This window comes from Pleurodeles waltl, chromosome 2_1 (genome assembly GCF_031143425.1).
Source record: "Pleurodeles waltl isolate 20211129_DDA chromosome 2_1, aPleWal1.hap1.20221129, whole genome shotgun sequence".
In the NCBI taxonomy this organism is placed as follows: domain Eukaryota; kingdom Metazoa; phylum Chordata; class Amphibia; order Caudata; family Salamandridae; genus Pleurodeles; species Pleurodeles waltl.
In genome coordinates, this window is record NC_090438.1 from 612,440,662 (window position 1) to 612,459,824 (window position 19,163).

At 43.1% G+C, this 19,163-nt stretch overlaps 1 protein-coding gene across 12 annotated transcripts in view; it reads right to left on the bottom strand.

The window, feature by feature from the left end:
- The window catches only part of AMPH (amphiphysin), a 927,201-nt gene that overhangs the window by 25,427 nt on the left and 882,611 nt on the right, over nt 1–19,163 (bottom strand). For all 12 annotated transcript variants that reach the window (XM_069215773.1, XM_069215772.1, XM_069215765.1 and 9 more), the window contains one exon: nt 7,812–7,913. In XM_069215773.1, coding sequence (XP_069071874.1) covers nt 7,812–7,913 — 102 coding nt within the window. The remainder of the gene's footprint in view (nt 1–7,811; nt 7,914–19,163) is intronic.

Sequence of the window (19,163 nt, forward strand, 5' to 3'; positions counted from 1 at the left end):
CTGGAATTTGGCGGAACAAGCGCTGTCTTCTAATACTGGTGAGCATACACAAATCACTAGCTATAAAAACACTTTCTAAATTAAATTTGGCCTTTTTGCTCTACTTTTTAGATCTCGGCTCTAGATGGCGTGCATGTGCTGTCTCAAACCTATGCTTATAGCCTGCCCATTGGCTCCCCATTTGCTGGCACCATTGTCGCTCCATTTTTCGTTATTCCCATTTGACAAAGCCATGCATACATCACACCTCTTCCGGGTGATAAGCCCTCACCGAGAGTACTGTAACCCTGCGCAGCAGCCATTTTTTATCCATTATTTCAAGAGTACTTTTTTTTTTAAATGGGTCCCACCACACATGAAGAGCGCTGTTGATTTAATTAGACCAGAGTTAATTATTAACGTTCAAATCGCATGCTGCTGCCTTGCTCCTGCTTGCCCCGTGACTGCGCCCACAGGGGCGACAGCCACCGCTTTCACCTCCTGTGCCAGCCGCAACATGAAGACCCTGGCACTGCCCCCTACCACCGTCCCTGCACCTCGGATCTGCAAGGATGCAGCCAGGAAGGCTGCTGCTGTGCTTTTCCTCTGAAGGACTCAATAAAGCTTGTTCCTAGTTGCCAAAAGTATAATCGGAAAAACTTGTTACAGTTAAAGGGCCTCATTCTGACTTTGGCGGGCGGCGGAGGCCGCCCGCCAAAGTACCGCCGTCAGAATACCGCTGCGCGGTCAAAAGACCGCTGCAGTAATTCTGAGTTTCCCGCTGGGCTGGCGGGCGACCGCCAGAAGGCCGCCCGCCAGCCCAGCAGGAAACCCTCTTCCACGAGGATGCCGGCTTCAACTTTCGCCACAGCACCATCAATGGAGCCGGCGGAGTGGAAAGGGTGCGACGGGTGCAGTTGCACCCGTCGCGATTTTCAGTGTCTGCTATGCAGACACTGAATATCTTGGTGGGGCCCTGTTAGGGGGCCCCTGCAGTGCCCATGCCAGGGGCCCCACGACACCCGTTACCGCCAACCAGGTTCTGGCGGTCAAAACCGCCAGAACCAGGTTGGCGGTAAGGGGGTCGGAATCCCCATAGCGGCGCTGCCTGCAGCGCCGCCATGGAGGATTCCTCAGGCCAAGGGAAAACCGGCGGGAAACCGCCGGTTTCCCTTTTCTGACCACGGCTTTACCGCCGCAGTCAGAATTGGCCTGGATGCACCGCCAGCCTGTTGGCGGTGCATCCGCTGTCCCCGGCTCTGGCGGTCCTGGACCGCCAGGGTCGTAATGACCCCCAAAGTCTTTTAGCTGGTGTCTAAACTCTGATTGCTTGACTATAAAAGAGATGAGACGCTGGGAGATTAATAATCTCAACTTTCTCAGATCACACAGTGTGATCGAGTGAGAGGCCAGGATTAGAACTCGACTCTGTGTTGTCCCACTTTACCTAAACCTAGCATATCCACCATCCATACGTACAGCTTGGCGGTACTCTGTATATCTCAGGTCGTTCTTTACCCTACACACTTCCCCCACCACGCAGCAGCTGTTGTGGCCCCTAGCAGGATCTGAGACACTGCAATGTTTGTTTTGGGGTCAATAAAACAAAACACTGTTTGAGGTTAAGCCTTGGTATTATTTGGGAGAAAATGCAGTTCTAGATGCTCTGTCTACTTTATGGTAGAAACAGTACAATAACTTGAAGTAACCAGAAAGATAAATGCTGCTCTGTTCACTATACAAATGGAAAAGATCAAAAAGCAGAGGTTGGGAACAGTTTCAAATCGACTTGTCCAAGTGCCCAATTTCTGCTACTTCCCCACCCCCGTGTAAACAAACATTGGCAAAGACAATAGGTCTCAGCAATCTGAGAGCTATAGGCATTGGCAATGTTGATGCATTGGTGTATATTAAACAATACAAATCTAGAGCCATACACAAATAAATGTACTTTGCCAACGCCTATAGCTCGCAGGTTGCCGAGACCTACTGGCATTGTCAGTGCTTGTTTTACTTTGTGTTACTTTTGCACGATTCACTTGCATTAAGCAAATTTTGCACTATAGTGATCATGAAATTCCTTATCATTTATCCTTTTGATTATTTTCATTCTTTTACTGTGAATGCTAAGTTTAGGCACTCCAACTGCATAGTTTAAGTGTTTCACTGTGGACAGAAGTCACCCATTAGCCATGATCCACTATTTGGCACAACCTAGACCGTGCACCAGCATCTTTTTTATTTTTCCATAGTTCAATTTAGTTATATATCCATTTTTGTCCGTAAGATCAGGGCCGGCTTTAGCGCTAGTGGAGCCCTGTGCAACAGTCTTTTTTGGCCCCATCTCCCTCCCCATGTCCACCTCCTTAGATTCCCTATCTACCTCCCGGAAAATGTGCCCTTCATCTCTCCGTAGCACCCCGTCTTTCACATACATTTGTTTGTTTTAAAGCGCTTGTAAAGGCTGGCTTTACTAATCCAATCAGCTATCCACATCAAATATAGTTCAGTTATTTGCAGCAGGCATTTTAACTCTCTGAGCTAGTTTATTTCGAGTCAAAGCTGCCGCTAGACAAAACTCCCATCAATATCCCTAGCAGGTACATGGATCAAAATGCCATTTTAATTTCTTCCTGAAGTCTGGACACGAAAGGAACTTTTCAGCCAGGCTTTTAAATCAAAAGTTATTGCTAAATACAGTTGTTAGAAATGGGGTCTTTGGTTGGCAGTCAGGTTACCCACTGTCCAAGCAAGGACCCTCACTCTAGTCAGGGTAAGTCACACACAATCCAAATTATCCTGTGCCCACCCTCTGGTAACTTGGCTTAGAAAAATGTATAATATGTATCTGGGTATATGCAGGTCAAAACGATTAAAATTCAATAAGTATATGCTGGGATATCACTGAAAAGTGACATAAAGGTGGTCATTATGACCCTGGCGGTATTACTACCGCAGGGCCAAAACGACGGGAGCACCGCCAACAGGCTGGCGGTGCCTACCGGCGTAACCGCCGCGGTCGCACTGCCAGGGCCGGCGGTTTACCGCCACAATGCCCCGGCGGATGTAATCCGCCAGGGCAGCGCTCTCCAGGGGATTACGACTCCCCGACCGCCAGCCTTTTTCTGGCGGTCTGAACCGCCAGGAAAAGGCTGGCGGTACGGGGAGTCGTGGGGCCCCTGGGGGCCCCTGCACTGCCCATGCCACTGGCATGCGCAGTGCAGGTGCCCCCTAACAGGGCCCCGGCCAGCTTTTCACTGTCTGCATAGCAGACAGTGAAAAGAGCGATGGGTGCAACTGCACCCGTCGCACGGCCGCAACATTAGGAGCTGGCTCCTATGTTGCGGCCTCATTCCCGCTGGGCCAGCGGGCGCAAATTTGGTTTGCGCCCGCCGGCCCAGCGGGAATGTCTTAATGGGGGCCGCGGGAGTGCGGCCGCACGGCGGTTACCGCTTGGCAGGCGGCAGTAGCCGCCCGCCAAAGTCGTAATGACCCCCAAAGTGTCTTAAGTCTTTTTAAAGCAAACAAAGTCTCTTTGAAGCACAAAGTACCTGGTTTGCGTGAAAAATCTCCGCAAAGGACCGGAGAGGAGGAGATGCGTGGAAACAAAGGGGTGCGCCTCATTTTCTCAGGCCGTACACGGAGATGTGTCGTTTAGTTTTCACTCGAGTGGCTGTGCGTCGATTTCCGGCACTCGGTCATGGATCCTCTTCGGGGACGATGCTAGGACAAAGTCACAGGAGCTGCGTTGATCCGGTAGGCGGTGCGTCGAATTTTCTACCGCATGGCAGGCACAGCGTTGATTCCTCTCTGGAAGTCGGGCTGCGTCGTTCCGGCTCAGCAGAGCGTCGATCCGGTGAGGCTGTGTGTTGAATTTCTGGTCACTACGCTGGCGCTGCGTCGATCTCCTCATTGCAAAGTTAGGCTGTGTCGTTCCAGTTCGCGTGCAGTGAGACTTTCACCGCAGTGCAGGCTTTGCGACATTTCTGGCAGGCTGTGCGTCAATTTTCACAGCACAAGGAGTCCTTCTTGCAGAGATGAAGTCTTTTTGGTCCTGAGACTTCAGGGAAGAGGAGGCAAGCTCTATCCAAGCCCTTGGAGAGCACTTCTTCACCACAGCCAGAGAGCAGCAAGGCAGCAGGGCAAAAGCAAGACAGCAGTCCTTCACAGAAAGCAGGCAGGTGAGTCCTTTGAGTAGCCAGGCAGGTCATCTTGGCAGGATGCAGGTTCTGGTTCAGGAACTCTTCTCCAGGAAGTGTCTGAGTTGGTAGGGGCCAAATGTGCCTTTGAAGTGGGGGAGACTTCAAAGAGTGGCGTGGAAGTGCACAAGGTCCCCTTTCAGTTCAATCCTGTCTGCCAGGGTCCCAGTAGGGTGTGTGGCAGTCCTTTGTGCGAGGGCAGGCTACTGTCCCTTGACATGCAAGTATCAGGCCCTCCACCCTCCCAGCCAAGGAAGACCCATTCAAAATGCAGATGTATGCAAGTGAGGCTGAGTATCCTGTGTTTGGGGTGTGTGTGAGTGAATGCACAAAGGAGCTGTCAACTAAGCCCAGCCAGATGTGGATTGTAAGGCACAGAAAGATTTAAGTGCAGAGACATACTCACTTTCTAAAAGTGTCATTTCTGAAATATTAATATTAAATCCAACTTCACCAGTCAGCAGGATTTTGTATTACCATTCTGGCCATACTAAATATGACCTTCCTACTCCTTTTAGATCAGCAGCTACCACTCAAACAATGTACGATGGCAGCCCCAATGTTAGCCTATGAAGGTAGCAAGCTTCACAGCAGTGTAAAACGAATATAGGAGTTTTACACTGCCAGGACATGTAAACTACATAGGTACATGTCCTGCCTTTTGCCTACACAGCACCCTGCCCTAGGGGTTACCCAGGGCACATATTAGAGGTGACTTATATGTAGAAAAAGGGGAGTTGTGTGCTTGGCAAGTACTTTCAAATGCCAAGTTGAATTGGCAGTGAAACTGCACACACAGGCCTTGCAATGGCAGGCCTGAGACAAGGTTAAGCGGCCACTGAAGTGGGTGGCACAATCAGTGCTGCAGGAGCACCAGTAGCATTTAATCTACAGGCCCTGGGCACATATAGTGCACTCTACTAGGGACTTCTAAGTAAATTAAATAGCCCAATTAAGTATGATCCAATGTTACCATGTTTAAAGGGAGAAAGCATATGCACTTTAGCACTGGTTAGCAGTGGTAAAGTGCGCAGAGTCTAAAAACCAGCAAAAACAGTATCTAAAAAGTGGAGGGAGGCAGGCAAAAAATAGGGGTGATCACCCTAAGGCTGTCAGGTCTAAGAACAGTGTCCCCCTGAGGTCAGCCCCCCTCAATTCAGATCAGAACCCGGTGCGGCCGCACCCCCCTAAAGCTGGCCCTGCTTAAGATGGCCATTAAGTAACACTACAATGTTGAAACGCCTTCGACTCCTGTGCTTTCCGGATAGGGACTAGCTATTCATGCTAAAACAGCAGGCAAAAACCAAAATCCTGGTCCTTTGTTTTCCTTGTAGGCTGATTGTCTTTTATGCATTTTTAATATGCACCACCTCTGTGTGCTTTTCACTTTGCATTGCATGATCAGTTAAGCACTGAACATGTGACCTTAATTTAATCAATCCTATAACTATATGTTGGGGAGAACTGCTTCAAACTAAATAGAATTTAATGTTTCTTGATGTGTAATATGTAAGAAAGCTCTGAATGGATGATACAATGAGTCCATAGTGAACCATTATTTCCCGACAGAGGCTTGGTGAACAGTACCACTAGGTATGAGGTGAGTTGAACTCTCTCTTAATCTCCTCCCTTTACCCACAGAGGAAGACTGTACTATGTTGCCTTGTCATATGTGAGTTCGACATCAGAACAGATTGCAGGGTCATATATATATGTACTTATTGCTTGTGTTGCTTGATGTAATTCTTCAGACGTTCGACATTTTTAATTAAAGTTTTCAAATATATTTTCTGCGTTCACATCTCAGTGATCACAAAGAACTTTCCACTTTTATATATTTATGGACTTTATGGCCAAACTAATGTACATTGTACACACTGCTCATCGATATTATTCAGTGCACGTCTTTCCCAGTGATGTGACTAGGTCATGCCTTGTTGTTCTTTCTAGAGGTCTTAGGCACTAATAAGAGTAATGAGCAAACTATGCAGGTGTCCGCTTTTTATTATACCTTCCCTAAGCTTCTGAAGGCAGAATTTACAGAATGGCAGTATCTGGATTAGCGAACTAAGGCAGGGATAGGAAAAGGTAAATCATCCTAATAGATTCTTGGCTCCACAAGCCAGCCTAGTGGTAGAGTTCAATGCTTTGAGCAAAACCAAAGTAGACTTTTGGATGCTTGCCCAAACTGAGTTGCTGTAATCCAGCCATTACATGACTAGATTTAGGACGACCATGCAGATGCACAGAGGTTGAAGCAGATTTTATTGTGTGGTTTACATGTGGTGACATGTAAAGATGGTGATCTAGCCAGAATCACAGGGACTTCATCTTGAAGATAAAAGTGGTTCAGAAGTCAACAGAGTGCAGAGAAAGAGGATGGATTCTGTCTTATCGGGGCTGAGCTTTCGAAGGTTATTTGATATCCAGTTTTGACGTTCGGATGGCACTTTTTCAGACGACTAACACCATCAGAGGATGAGATTTTCAAATAAATTTGAGAGGCGCCAGAACACTGGGGGACAGTAACACCTGTATTTTGGGATTTGTAATTGAGGAAATTGACAAACAAATACAAACACTTTAATGATAGGCAAGACACAACCTCAGCTACCACATAAATACCCTAGTAATACCACAACAAAAATGTAAGGGCCCAGCTCCTCTACCTAAGAAGAAAGGTATTTATGATGAGGAAAAAGAACACGCAAAATGTTAAAAATATGAGCTTCATATAGTTATTCCACCAGAATACTGAGTAGAAAAATATTGTGGGGCCAAATTATTGCAGCCCAAATACTGAGGACAACAAAGCGACAAGGTAAGCATTTAAAGGTAAGTTTAAGTTCACTTTACTTAACTCAATGTATATGTGCCTTGACAAAATAAATATCTTCAAGATACAAAGATGTGCAGTTAAAAATGGTAAACATATACTAACCTACATGTACCTATTTTCTCAATACTTTCCTCCTCGATATTTAGAACTGAATGTATTGGTGCCACAATTTTTTAAAATATTTTCACATACAACTGTTGTATATACATATGGACTTTTTACATGGAGGAAGAGTTGTTTTAAACAATTTGACAGACTTTTGATGCTTTTAAGTTAGCCTTTCATTGGATTGTACAGCTGCACAGAAAATGGAAAATGTATGCATCCTTTGCAAAATGAAAAAGTATATTTTTCATATAACTTAGAAATAATATGAAATCCTGTTTCTATGTACCTGAAACCCCGCAGCCCAATCTAGACTGCAAAGAAAGCTGGTGGTAAATTTCCCTCTGACCTTGTCATCAAAAACAAAGATTATTTGAAAGGGAATGTGTTTGCTAATGGGAAAGTGCTACCACTTTTCCTACCACTTTTCCTTGAGAACCCATTCCATAGCTACTTCTCAACATTGTACGTTCATGGTTTCATGACGCAGGCTTGCTGAGTTTTGGTACCTTATGACCGTCAGCAGGATTTCTAGAGCTTTGATGGGGCTTCAGCATAGACTTAAGAGTCATTTAAAAACCCCTTATTGCATTAGAGCACAGTGTCAAAGTCTACTGAGAATAAATAAAAAATATGCTAATCCAACCAGTCCCTACTTGTGTCCTGCATTGTTGATGCTATTGCATTACCTGATCAGCTTCCGCCTCTGAAGGGATGACTAGCACAACATCTCCTCGTTTTAGGTTGAGCTCATCTGCATTGGCTGCCTCAAAATCATGTAGCGCCTCAACCTGTGCAGAAAATAAGTACAATTAGGGATTGATTCATTTTAAAAAAGTTTCACAAATATTTTACAACTGTTTTGCCATGAGGGAAGAGATTATTGCATTTTAATCTCTCAACTGTCTGTATGAAACAAAGCATACCTTCTGTTCTCTAAACGCAATTGATCCAGTTTTTTGTTAATTGATAATGGTATTAAAGTAAAAAATAAATAAATTGACATCAAGCATCTAAAGTGAAAATAACCCAAAATTGTTATAATATGTGCATCATTTTGCAACAGTCATCATTTTCCTGATACAACCTTTAACTTAATCCCACTGGAGTGTGTGGAGCACCATGGTGCGTTCAGAGTCCAACCATGGAATTCTTAGCTCGAACCATTCCCTTGGATTGCCCATACCACAAGTGCTCCATTGTCAATCTTGCTTGGTCATGAGGCACTTGGAGCTGTCAACACCAATATTCACTGAGGACTTCTACATTAGATATCTGAAGTGCCTTCAAATGTGTCCTGTTAGACATTTTCTTCTTCCAGAATTTGTTCAAAGTGCAAATATAGAAATCCTGGCTGGCACCAATGACTTGAGTTTGCTGTTTGCCTGTACAACTGATTGTTTCGTTTGTTAGGCATAGGGTCTCTCAGACTTTATTTGCGAGGTCTGTTTTGAAGCTCAGGCAAAACTAACACAGATTACATTTAGTGAAACCTGTCTACCTTTGTCGGTTCACTGCCGCGCAGTGAGGAGGTGCATGTACAGCTCCATACAAAACAGTGGCCTCTTTCATTCACTTTTTCTCTTTCCTTCTTTTGCTTGCTCTCTAAATACCTATCCCCTATAAATACTTTTAAAGGATATCTGCACACATATTAACGTTAAATGGAATTACATAACTGAAAGCATGCAGTATGTAAATCTAAAAATCTGCCAAAGTGTATTTTTTCTTGCTGTTATGTGAAGTTTCTGTTTTTCTTCACCTCTTTTTGGGAATCCATTCCTTCTGCTTTGACTTTATTTTTTTCTATTAGCTATCTTTGTGTCTCACGATAATTATACCACAATCTGTGATCTTACGGACACATCTACAAAGCATTTTTCCAGTCACAAACGGGCCGATTAGAGAAATACTTTTTGGGATGTCCAATGCCCAAATTGCGATTTGGTAACTTCTTACCGAATCGCAATTTGGGTTTTGTGATTTGGTATTAGGAAGGGGCGTGTTCAGGGCATCCCTTCCTAATACCGAATATGTATGAATGTTTTGTGATAAAAATTAGATCACAAAACATTTGCAGATTACCCACTATTTCAGATTGCTGGTAAGCCATTCACACGCAGGAAGGGGTGCCCACAGGACCCCTTCACCTTTGTGAATGCATGCAAAAATATTTTTTCAGAGCAGGGAGTGGTCCTGCAGGTCACTGTCTACTTTGAAAAAATGAAAAGAAAATTTGTCATGTCTCTTTTTGAAATGCATCCCATTTTCCATTAAGGAAAATGTGCTGCATTAAAAAAAACTGCTTTATCGCAAAGCAGTCACAGACATGGTGGTCTGCTGTCCTCAGTAGGCAACCATCCCTGTGAGTGCTGGCCATTCCCAAAGGGGTGGCAAACTGTGACCTACCTCATGAATATTGATGAGGTAAGTAATTTGCGACCCCTTTGGGAATTGAACACAGTGTGCTTAACATTTTGGTTTGCGACTCGCAATTTGAGATTCCCAAACAGATCGCAAATTGTGTTTACAATTTGTGAAAAAGCCAAGTGAGACAGAAGGTAGTTTATTACATTTATGAGCATTATTTATTTGTTCACCGTAATATCATATTTTTTGCAAAAGCCTGTAATGATCAATTTCCCAGTTGTGTGCGTTTTCTGAAGGCTTGCACTATAGAGGTATAACACCTAGAAAACAACAAATGATATTAGAAGGCCCTATATTTCTGCAAATGGGAAATAGTTCTGAATTCCTTAAATAAAATCCCTCAATATCAAAGAAAAAAAACCAGAATAAATATTGTGAATATGGGACCTGCCTGTAACTATAGCCTATGTGTCATAGCAGAAACAATATAACACTGTATTTCCTTAGCTTTTTGACTTGAAATCAGGAAAACTCCATTATTTATCTCGGAACATGCAAAAGACATCAACCAAGCCATGCCTCACATTAGATATTGTTTCATAATGAAAGATTATCTGTATCCAACTCAGCATATATATTTCATAAAAGTAGCTATGAATGTGTGTAATTATTGGTATGTTATCTGCCTACCTCTCAAAAACGAAGGGGCATATGTACAAAAGCAATAACCCTCCAAGTTGCAGAATCGTCCCATTACTGACCACAAAAATGATTTTACATATGTACAGAGAGCAAATTTCAATTCAGTAATATGTTACCGAATTGCAATTTGTGTTTAGCAATTAAGTATTTGGAAGGGGCATGTCTAGGGCGTCCCTTTCAAATACCAAATTGCAGTGCTATGTATGAATGTTTTACGACTGAATCACAGTTGCAAAACATTCATTGCTTACCGACACCTCCAGGGTGGCGGTAAACTTTCGCAAATCTGAAGCAGTCCCACGGGACCCCTTCTCCTTTGTGAATGTTGAAACAAACATTTTTTAAGGACAGGCAGTGGTCCAATTGATTTGAATGGAATTACTTTTATTTTTTTAAACACATTCCGTTTTCCTTTAAGGAAAAAGAGCTACATTAAAAAAAAGATTGGTTTATTAAATAGCAATCACAGATATGGTGACTTGTTGACCACAGCAGGTCACCATCCCTGTGATGGAAGCAATTCCTAATGGGTCGCAAATTGTTACCTTAATCATTAACATTCATGAGGTAGGCCTGTTGCAACCCCGTTAGGAATCGCTAATACTAACATGTATATTTTTGTACATTAAGAATTGCAATTTCCTAATTGCAATTAACAAAGAATTTCAGTTAGGTACTCACAATCCTTAAATTCGGTATATATGGCACTAAGCCACTGCATATAGCAGTATAAATGTATTGCATTTCAGAAAAAAGAGTTTAGCAACATTTCCATATAATGCTACTTATTAAATCACATGGAAATTAATTGTTAACTAAGCTTATATTTTTTTTCATTCTCAATCCCATTCCTGCTGACAGAAATGTCACCCCTTTTTGCAGGTTAACAATTTTCATATTTTCAGAAGACACCAAAACAGCTACCACCTTTAAATAAGCAAACACAGATTGTGTCAGTGCTGAAACAAAGCAACACACATGCTTACCTGCAATAAGGCTACCTTTGCTAAGGCCCGGGGGTGCAATGGTAGGTGTAGTCTTTGCACATTTTATCAAGTGTTTCCATTTCCCTTTATTAGTAAATCAATGACCAATTTTCAATGAGGTGATCTTTCATTTAAGCAGCTCAGTGTTCATTTTCCTGACATCATAATTTAAAATTTTCATTGTAATGTCAAAAATCTCAAAAATGTCCCCGCAATCCAGTCTGTGCATGGATTTTCAGTCTTTGGCTGCCAGCTTCACCTTTAAAGGGCCCAGGAACTGAATAGGGCACGACTTGGCAGGGCAGGAGTCTCAGCAGAGAGTCCAGGTGCTGGCAGGGGAAGTCTTTGATGGCTCTGAGACTTCAACAACAGGAGGCAAGCTCAGGACAAGCCCTTGGAGATTTCTTCACAAGCAGGAATGCACAACAAAGTCCAGTCTTTGTCCCCTTGCACAGGCAAAAGCAGCAACTGCAGGATAGCTCCGTAAAGCACAGTCACAAGCAGGACAGCACTTCTCCTCAGCTCTTCAGCTCTTCTCCTCGGCAGAGGTTCCTCTTGATTTCCAGAAGTGATCTGATTTTCAGGTGTTTGGGTGCCCTTCTTATACCCAGTTTTGCCTTTGAAGTAGGCCTACTTGAAAGGAAAGTCTTTCTTGTTTGTGAAATTTTGCCTTGGCCAGGCCCCAGACTCTCACCAGGGGGTTGGAGACTGCATTGTGTGAGGGCAGGCACAGTCCTTTCAGGTGTAAGTGACTACTTCTCCCCTCCCTCCTTGCACAGATGGCTCATGAGGATATGCAGGCTACATCCCAGCTCCCTTTGTGTCACTGTCTAGAGAGAGCTGCAAACAGCCCAACTGTCAAACTAACCCAGACAGGGAATCCACAAACAGGCAGTGTCACAGAATGGTTTAAGCAAGAAAATGCTTACTTTCTAAAAGTGGCATTTTCAAACACACAATCTCAAAACCAACTTTACTAAAAGATGTATTATTAAATTGTGAGTTCAGAGACCCCAAACTCCACATGCCCATCTGCTCCCAAAGGTAATCTACACTTTAATCATATTTAAAGGTAGACCCCATGTTAACCTATGAGAGGGATAGGCCTTGCAACAGTGAGAAACTAATTTGGCAGGATTTCACTGTCAGGACATATAAAACACATTAGTATATATCCTACCTTAAACATACACTGCACCCTGTCCATGGGGCTACCTAGAGCCTACCTTAGGGGTGTCATACCTGTAAGAAAAGGGAAGGTTTAGGCCTGGCAAGTGGGTACACTTGCCAAGTCGAACTGGCAGTTTAAAACTGCACACATAGACACTACAGTGGCAGGTCTGAGCCATGTTTACAGGGCTACTAATGTGGGTGGCACAACCAGAGCTGCAGGCCCGCTAGTGGCCTTTGATTTACAGGCCCTGGGCATCTCTAGTGCATTGTACTAGGGACTTACCAGTAAATCAAATATGCCAATCATGGAAATCCAATTACACATACATTTTACATAGGAGCACTTGCAAGTAAGCACTGGATAGCAGTGGTAAAGTGTCCAGAGTAACAAAAACAGCAAAAACAAAGTCCAGCACACATCAACAACCTGGGAAACAGAGGCAAAATGTTAGGGGAGACCACGCCAAGGATGCCAAGTCTAACAAAGTGTCACGCAAATACTTTACTCATTGCCTCTTAAGTTAAGCCTGACTCCTCTGTGCCAAGCAACCAGATGATGAGCACAGTTTAATTTAGGGTGTGCATCTAACTTAGCTGGACTAGGAATGTGGTCCATACTTGGACAGGGTGCATACCTCACCCCTACAATTCTAACTGATCCATCCTGCCTGTGAGCTGGCCAGTTTCCCTACACAGAATATCGAGATTTTTTAAAATGAACTGGTGGTCTGCAAGATCTCACTCTGGCATTTAGCTGTACCTTTGACATTACAAAACTGCTTTCTTCCCTGAAATACTTCAAAGGGAATCTGTGGTATTAACTGTTCGCTGTCTGTTTCTGGTTTGTCACTCTGAGAAGGGCATTCCCAGGCTTGTCAATGATTACCCTAAATACATTTTCCTCCTGCCCCTTCCTCAAGCAGGAGAAGGCCAATCCCATTCAAATGAGCTTTTTGCCTTGTCAAGGTTTTGACGTACCATTTGTACAGAAAACTCTTTAACTTGGCTGACTCAGGGAAATAAATCATCAATCATAAAGAATGAAGGAGCACACACATGTCCAAGTATATTGTCTATTTATAATCAGATACCTTTTAAACATAGGAACATTTACTTTAATCATTTTTCTATGTTAAATTATTACACATGTATATTTTGCACAGTTTTCACAAAAAGAGTGAATACAGTGGATAATTTATTTTTTGAAGCTTAAATAAATATGATGACTGCATAGAGTATAAACAATGGACTCTGCTGTCACCTTTGACATGCTACAGGTGCGCAGACACCAGGGTAAGTCAGACAATGGTCTTCCTTACAAATCATCCACTAGTGTGCACACACAGGTTCAGGAATAACCTGGTCCTCTGAAGAGAAGCTTAGAAAAAGTCTGTAGGTGGGTGAAGGCTTTAACTGAAGAAGCTGAGATCCAACCTCCAGCACCTCACCAAAGATCAACTGGCAAGAATCTCAACACATCCTGAATTCTAAATTCTACATTCCTACAGAACAAATAAAGTTGCATTACATAACCCCACAGCTTCTACTGCAGACAAAGGTCTTATATTTCAAAACCATTATTTGGGATAAGACTCCGGTAGTCGGTCTCACTCAATGGAGATCTAAGCATTTCAGATTGTTCAGAACAATTGCAATTGTCATTATCATTTCATTGATGGGTCCCAAAGAAAAAGTGTACTTCCATATAAAGAGTGAGTGATGCATTATTGTTACCAAAGTAAAAACAAAATGAAAAAAATAGTATGTGCTATTCCTTTATGCTGGAGAAACTCAGAACCCAGGAATACCAAGCAAAAACTGACATTCTTGAAGGTAGACATTGTGGTGTGTGTGACCTGAAATCAATGCACGATTACTGCTTTCCCAGGATGTTTGAGACCCAAATCTTTAATAAGAAATTAATAAGGACTGACTAATATAAAAATACGCTATAGTATAGGATCACAGCAAGAGGGAATATTAAGAGCTTTAAAAGGTGCCTTGGCGGTTTTGCTGGGTGTCACAAAGAGGTTGTGAAGATGGTGTTGCGAGGTTGTCTTCTCACTGATGCTACAGGTTACATGTGATGAGCTTGGCTGATTCTCCTTTGAGTTCTTAGTTGTTGCAGGGCTCATTAGCCAGTGCATGCTCCTTCTGAGGGTGGCCGTAAGTATAGAATTTATAGATGGAGTTGACTGCGAGACAAAGCACTACAACACCAAGAACGAGAGGAGGCAGATCTCATACATTTTATGGTAAATGTGTCAGTAACAAGGGACTCCTCTTGCTGGGATGGAGGAGTGTGGACAAAGAGATGAAGGGCACTCCCAGCAAGGAAGTGCTTTGAAAGCAGCACTAGAGGACCTGAGGCAGCCCAGTCTGAAGACACCTTACATTCATGCACAAAGTCATTCCACCCATGTGCAGAATGCAGACACCATACATAAGTTACGCAGGAAACTAAAATAAACCATGAAAATAACAAAGAAATAGGCTTTCATTATAAGAGTCCTGGAGCAATATCCTCCAGTGGGATATCAGTCCTAGCCATTCTGAGTAGCATGTGTTTCTATTCCCTGAATTATTGAGTATGCCAATAAGGGCTGCAACATTTCCAGGACTACAAATCCCAGGCTCCAGGCCTGGATGTGGAGCTGCTGGGACTGCAAACATCTGTGCAACTCATCCCTCGTCTGCCCTCCTTCTGCGCAAAAGCCTCCAGACCCCAGGCCCATGGCAGCCTTCCTGAGATACCCAATCCATACCACGTCTGCCACCCAATGTTTTGTACTTTTGTTGGAAGTGATGGTTGTGAATGTACTTGGGTCTCATGGTCATCAATCTGAACTTTGATAAATATATACAATGATTCTGGAATCCCCCCTTTAAGAAATTGGGTTGCTGATTGTGTAGGATGAGAGGCCAGCACGAGTAATAGGGCTGCAATTTCCTCTTACTGGGAACCAAGCACCCTATTGTAGCACTTGACTCTCTAAGGGTAGCAAAGCAGAGCAGTCCAAGGCCTACTCAGGGGAGGTGGTGTGGACTATAAATCACAATCCGTTGGCATGCAATAATAACACTCACTAAGTGATTGTCTAATCATGCTTTTTCTTTAGAAAAGGAAAATTACATTTATTACACATACCCTACTAAATACTACACATTTGACCCCTTAAAGCGCCATGACCCCACCAGTCACAGTACCCCCCCCACACACCTATACCAAACAGAACATAACAACAAGGTGGGAATCCCTTTAAATGAAGCAGGCCTATTGGCTTTGTCAGGGATCCGCACAATAACAGATGATAAGCCTACTGTCTTTATCAAATGTTCATCACATTACAAGTCAAATAATCCACCATCATTTCACTAGCAACCATAACCATATGTAAATGCAATCTATAATTGTCAAAAAAACGTTTCAACATTGATCGAAAATAGGTGTCAAAATTATACCATCAATAAACCACTTGAAATTAATATAACCTGTGTCTGTAACACACCTTCAAGTCATATAATATTGCTGTAAAAACAATATCTAGAGAGTACTGCATTCCGAGGTAAAGAGCAAAAGCTCCAGCCCAGCTCCAGCCCTCTGAGTGGTTTCAGGTAATGATGAAAATCCTGGGAGGTCAGTAGCGGCTAGTGACAAGCAGGAGCAGGTTTCGTAGTTCACACCTACAGGGAACAACTTTATAGCCCGGTACCCTGTGTCTCTGCATTTTACTGGTACACAGCACAACATGTATGTAAGCACAGGTTGTAACAAGAAAAGGTTAAATGAATGGAGGAAAATGGCACATACGCCAAAATCCCTATTTCAACTCATTCTCAACTTTCTTTCCAGATGTGTGAGATACAAGGTCTTTGTTGCGTGGCATCAAAAGCCGCCAAATCTGAACATAAGAGCTGGCACAACAAAGCAGGCATTATATATATAATTCTGAAACTGAAAGTCTTAAAAGTGGCATTCATGAAAGACTTTGTCGCAGATTTAGCAGAGCTGTGATCATGAAAGGGCGTTGGTTTAAATTATTTTTCCTTATGGTTGCTTTGTGTGCACACGATTGTATGTGATTCACAAGCTGGCATGTGATTATTTGAAAGCTAGATTAATTAAAAAAGAAAACAGCGCTAAATCTGCTCATTAGAATTCTACGTTTTCCACTGGATGACATTTAGGTTGCCTGTGACCAGCACTCAAAGACCGGCGGCTTAGGCAAACATTTCAAATGCAGGATGATGTACTTTTCCAAACTGAAACCAACTTATCAGAAACCACATTATGACTTCCTTGAGTTTGAAACATCGGAGATTCATGCCCTTTTCCAGCCTCATACATCTGCCCCCGTCTGACTGGAGCAGGATCAAGGCCGACTTGCTTATGGCTGTGTCTTTATCTTTGTAAAATTGTAATTTTTAGATTTGTGAATAAAAAAAACTGACCTCACCATTAAAAATGGCTCTATATTACAATTTTTTAGACACCAAACTCGAACTGTCTACCGGCTCCCAGTTATAAGTTACAGCGTATAACACATAATATGGTAACTCCAGTGTTATCCTATTGGAGAGTGAACTATTGCAGTAGTGAAAAACAAATGTAGGATTTTTTCGCTACCAGGACATGTCAAACGTGAAGGTACATGTCCTACTTTTTAAATAGACTGCACCCTGCCCTCTAGGCTGTTCAGGGCTTACCCTAGGGATTCTTATATGTATTAAAAAGGAACGTTTGAGCCTGGCAAAAGGTTTATTTTGCCAAGCCCAAATGGCAGTTTTAAAACTGAACACACAGGCTGCAATGGCAGGCCTGAGACGTGTTTAGAAGGGCTACTTAAGTGGGTGGCACAATCTGTGCTGCAAGCCCACCAGTAGAATTTAATGTACAGGCTCTAAATACCACTTACTAGGGAATTATAAGTAAATTAAAGATGTCAATTATGTGTAGCCCAATTCTACACAGAGGAGAAAGTCAAAGCACATTAGCACTGTTTTGCAGTGGTAAACTTTGCAGAGTCCTAAGGCCAGAAACAACAAATTCAGCAAAAAAAGTGGAGGGTAACTGCAAAACATTTGGGGGTGACCCTGCAGAGAGGGCCAGGTCAAACAGGCACTTTGGTGGGACACCACACACAATGTCACTAACTTCAGTGAAACATTGTTGAAACCTCTGTGCTTATCTTGTGCAGAAAGCAGCTCTTCGAAACAAATTCCTCTAAACCCTCCTCCATAAACTATACACAAATTGAGGAAAAAAATCTTCCTTGAGCACAACAGTTAGCTATAGAAAATTAAACAGACTTGTGCAAACATGGAGCCTCATTCACAAAGGTAAACCTACACTATTGTGTAAGTTTACGTTTTTTGTGAATTCACAAAAGATAGGGCAGGCCTATTTTTGTATCTGCAGAATTCTCTTCCCAGAATGTGGAGCCTCCTCAGTAGTAAACTTATTATTAATTTGTAATTCATGAATACCATAAAAGCGTAAACGTATAGAAAAGTGTAAGTTCACCATTGTGAATCAGGCCCCTAGTGGCAAGAATCTTCACCAGCTCACAAAGTGCAGCTCTCACCTCTATTCTCACCATCAAGTACATGTAAAAACTAAAAGAGGGCCTGAGGATTGCATCTTTATTTATGTACTGCTACATGCTGTTCAGAGAGGGACTGAAATCTGAGAGGGTGGGGATCCACAAGAGGACTTGAACAATTCAAACTAGATTGATCAGTTATTAAATTTAAAGAGGAAGGGGTTCTGTTTGCATCTTTTTAAATGGGGGGAAGTGTGCACTTATCTAAGGGCATTCTCCCCTGCCTTTCTCCAGCTGGTTCTGTGGGATTAAGATGGGAGACAGGCTCAATCCCATCCTCAAATCTTCAGCTTCCTGAGCAACAATGCAGGCAGCCAGTAGACCAGTTAGCACCCTCAATAGAACTTTGACAAAATAATGTGTTTGGATATCTGGGGAGGACATGCCTATCATGTTCCATCCACCTTTCAAGCTGGTAACTAATTGTATGCTGCCTGATTGTGGCAGGGTGAGAAGTCCTTCCCAAATGTATAACAAGAGAGCATTGTTCTTGTAATGATGAAAATTACAGATCAATAGTATCCATAACAGACACCTCAAGCCTTCACAGACACTGGATCACCCTAGTACCCTGGGACAAAGAGAACCAAACTGATCACCTCCCTCAATTATCTTAAGGGGTATACTTCCCTTTAACTTTTTACCTGGTGGGTGGCAGCAGTTGTGTAATTCTGGGTGCAGTAGTTACACCCAGGAGTGATGACAACTAGCCTCCTCTAATAAAGTAATTGTTAGACCTGACATGCCTTAGGGTGGTCACCCCTAACTTTTTGCCTGCCTCCCTCCACTTTTTGGACCCTGTTTTGCTGGCTTTTAGACTCTGCGCACTTTACCACTACTAACCAGTGCTAAAGTGCATATGCTCTCTCCCTTTTTAAACATGGTAACTTTGGATCATACCTGATTGGACTATCTAATTTACTTATAAGTCCCTAGTAATGTGCACTATATGTGCCTAGGGCCTGTAGATTAAATGCTACTAGTGGGCCTGCAGCACTGGTTGTGCCACCCACTTAAGTAGCCCCCTTAACCTTGTCTCAGGCCTGCCATTGCAAGGCCTGTGTGTGCAGTTTCACTGCCACTTCGACTTGGCATTTAAAAGGACTTGCCAAGCCTAGAACTCCCCTTTTTCTACATATACGTCACCCCTAATGTGTGCCCTAGGTAACCCCTAGAGCAGGGTGCTGTGTGGGTAAAAGGCAGGACA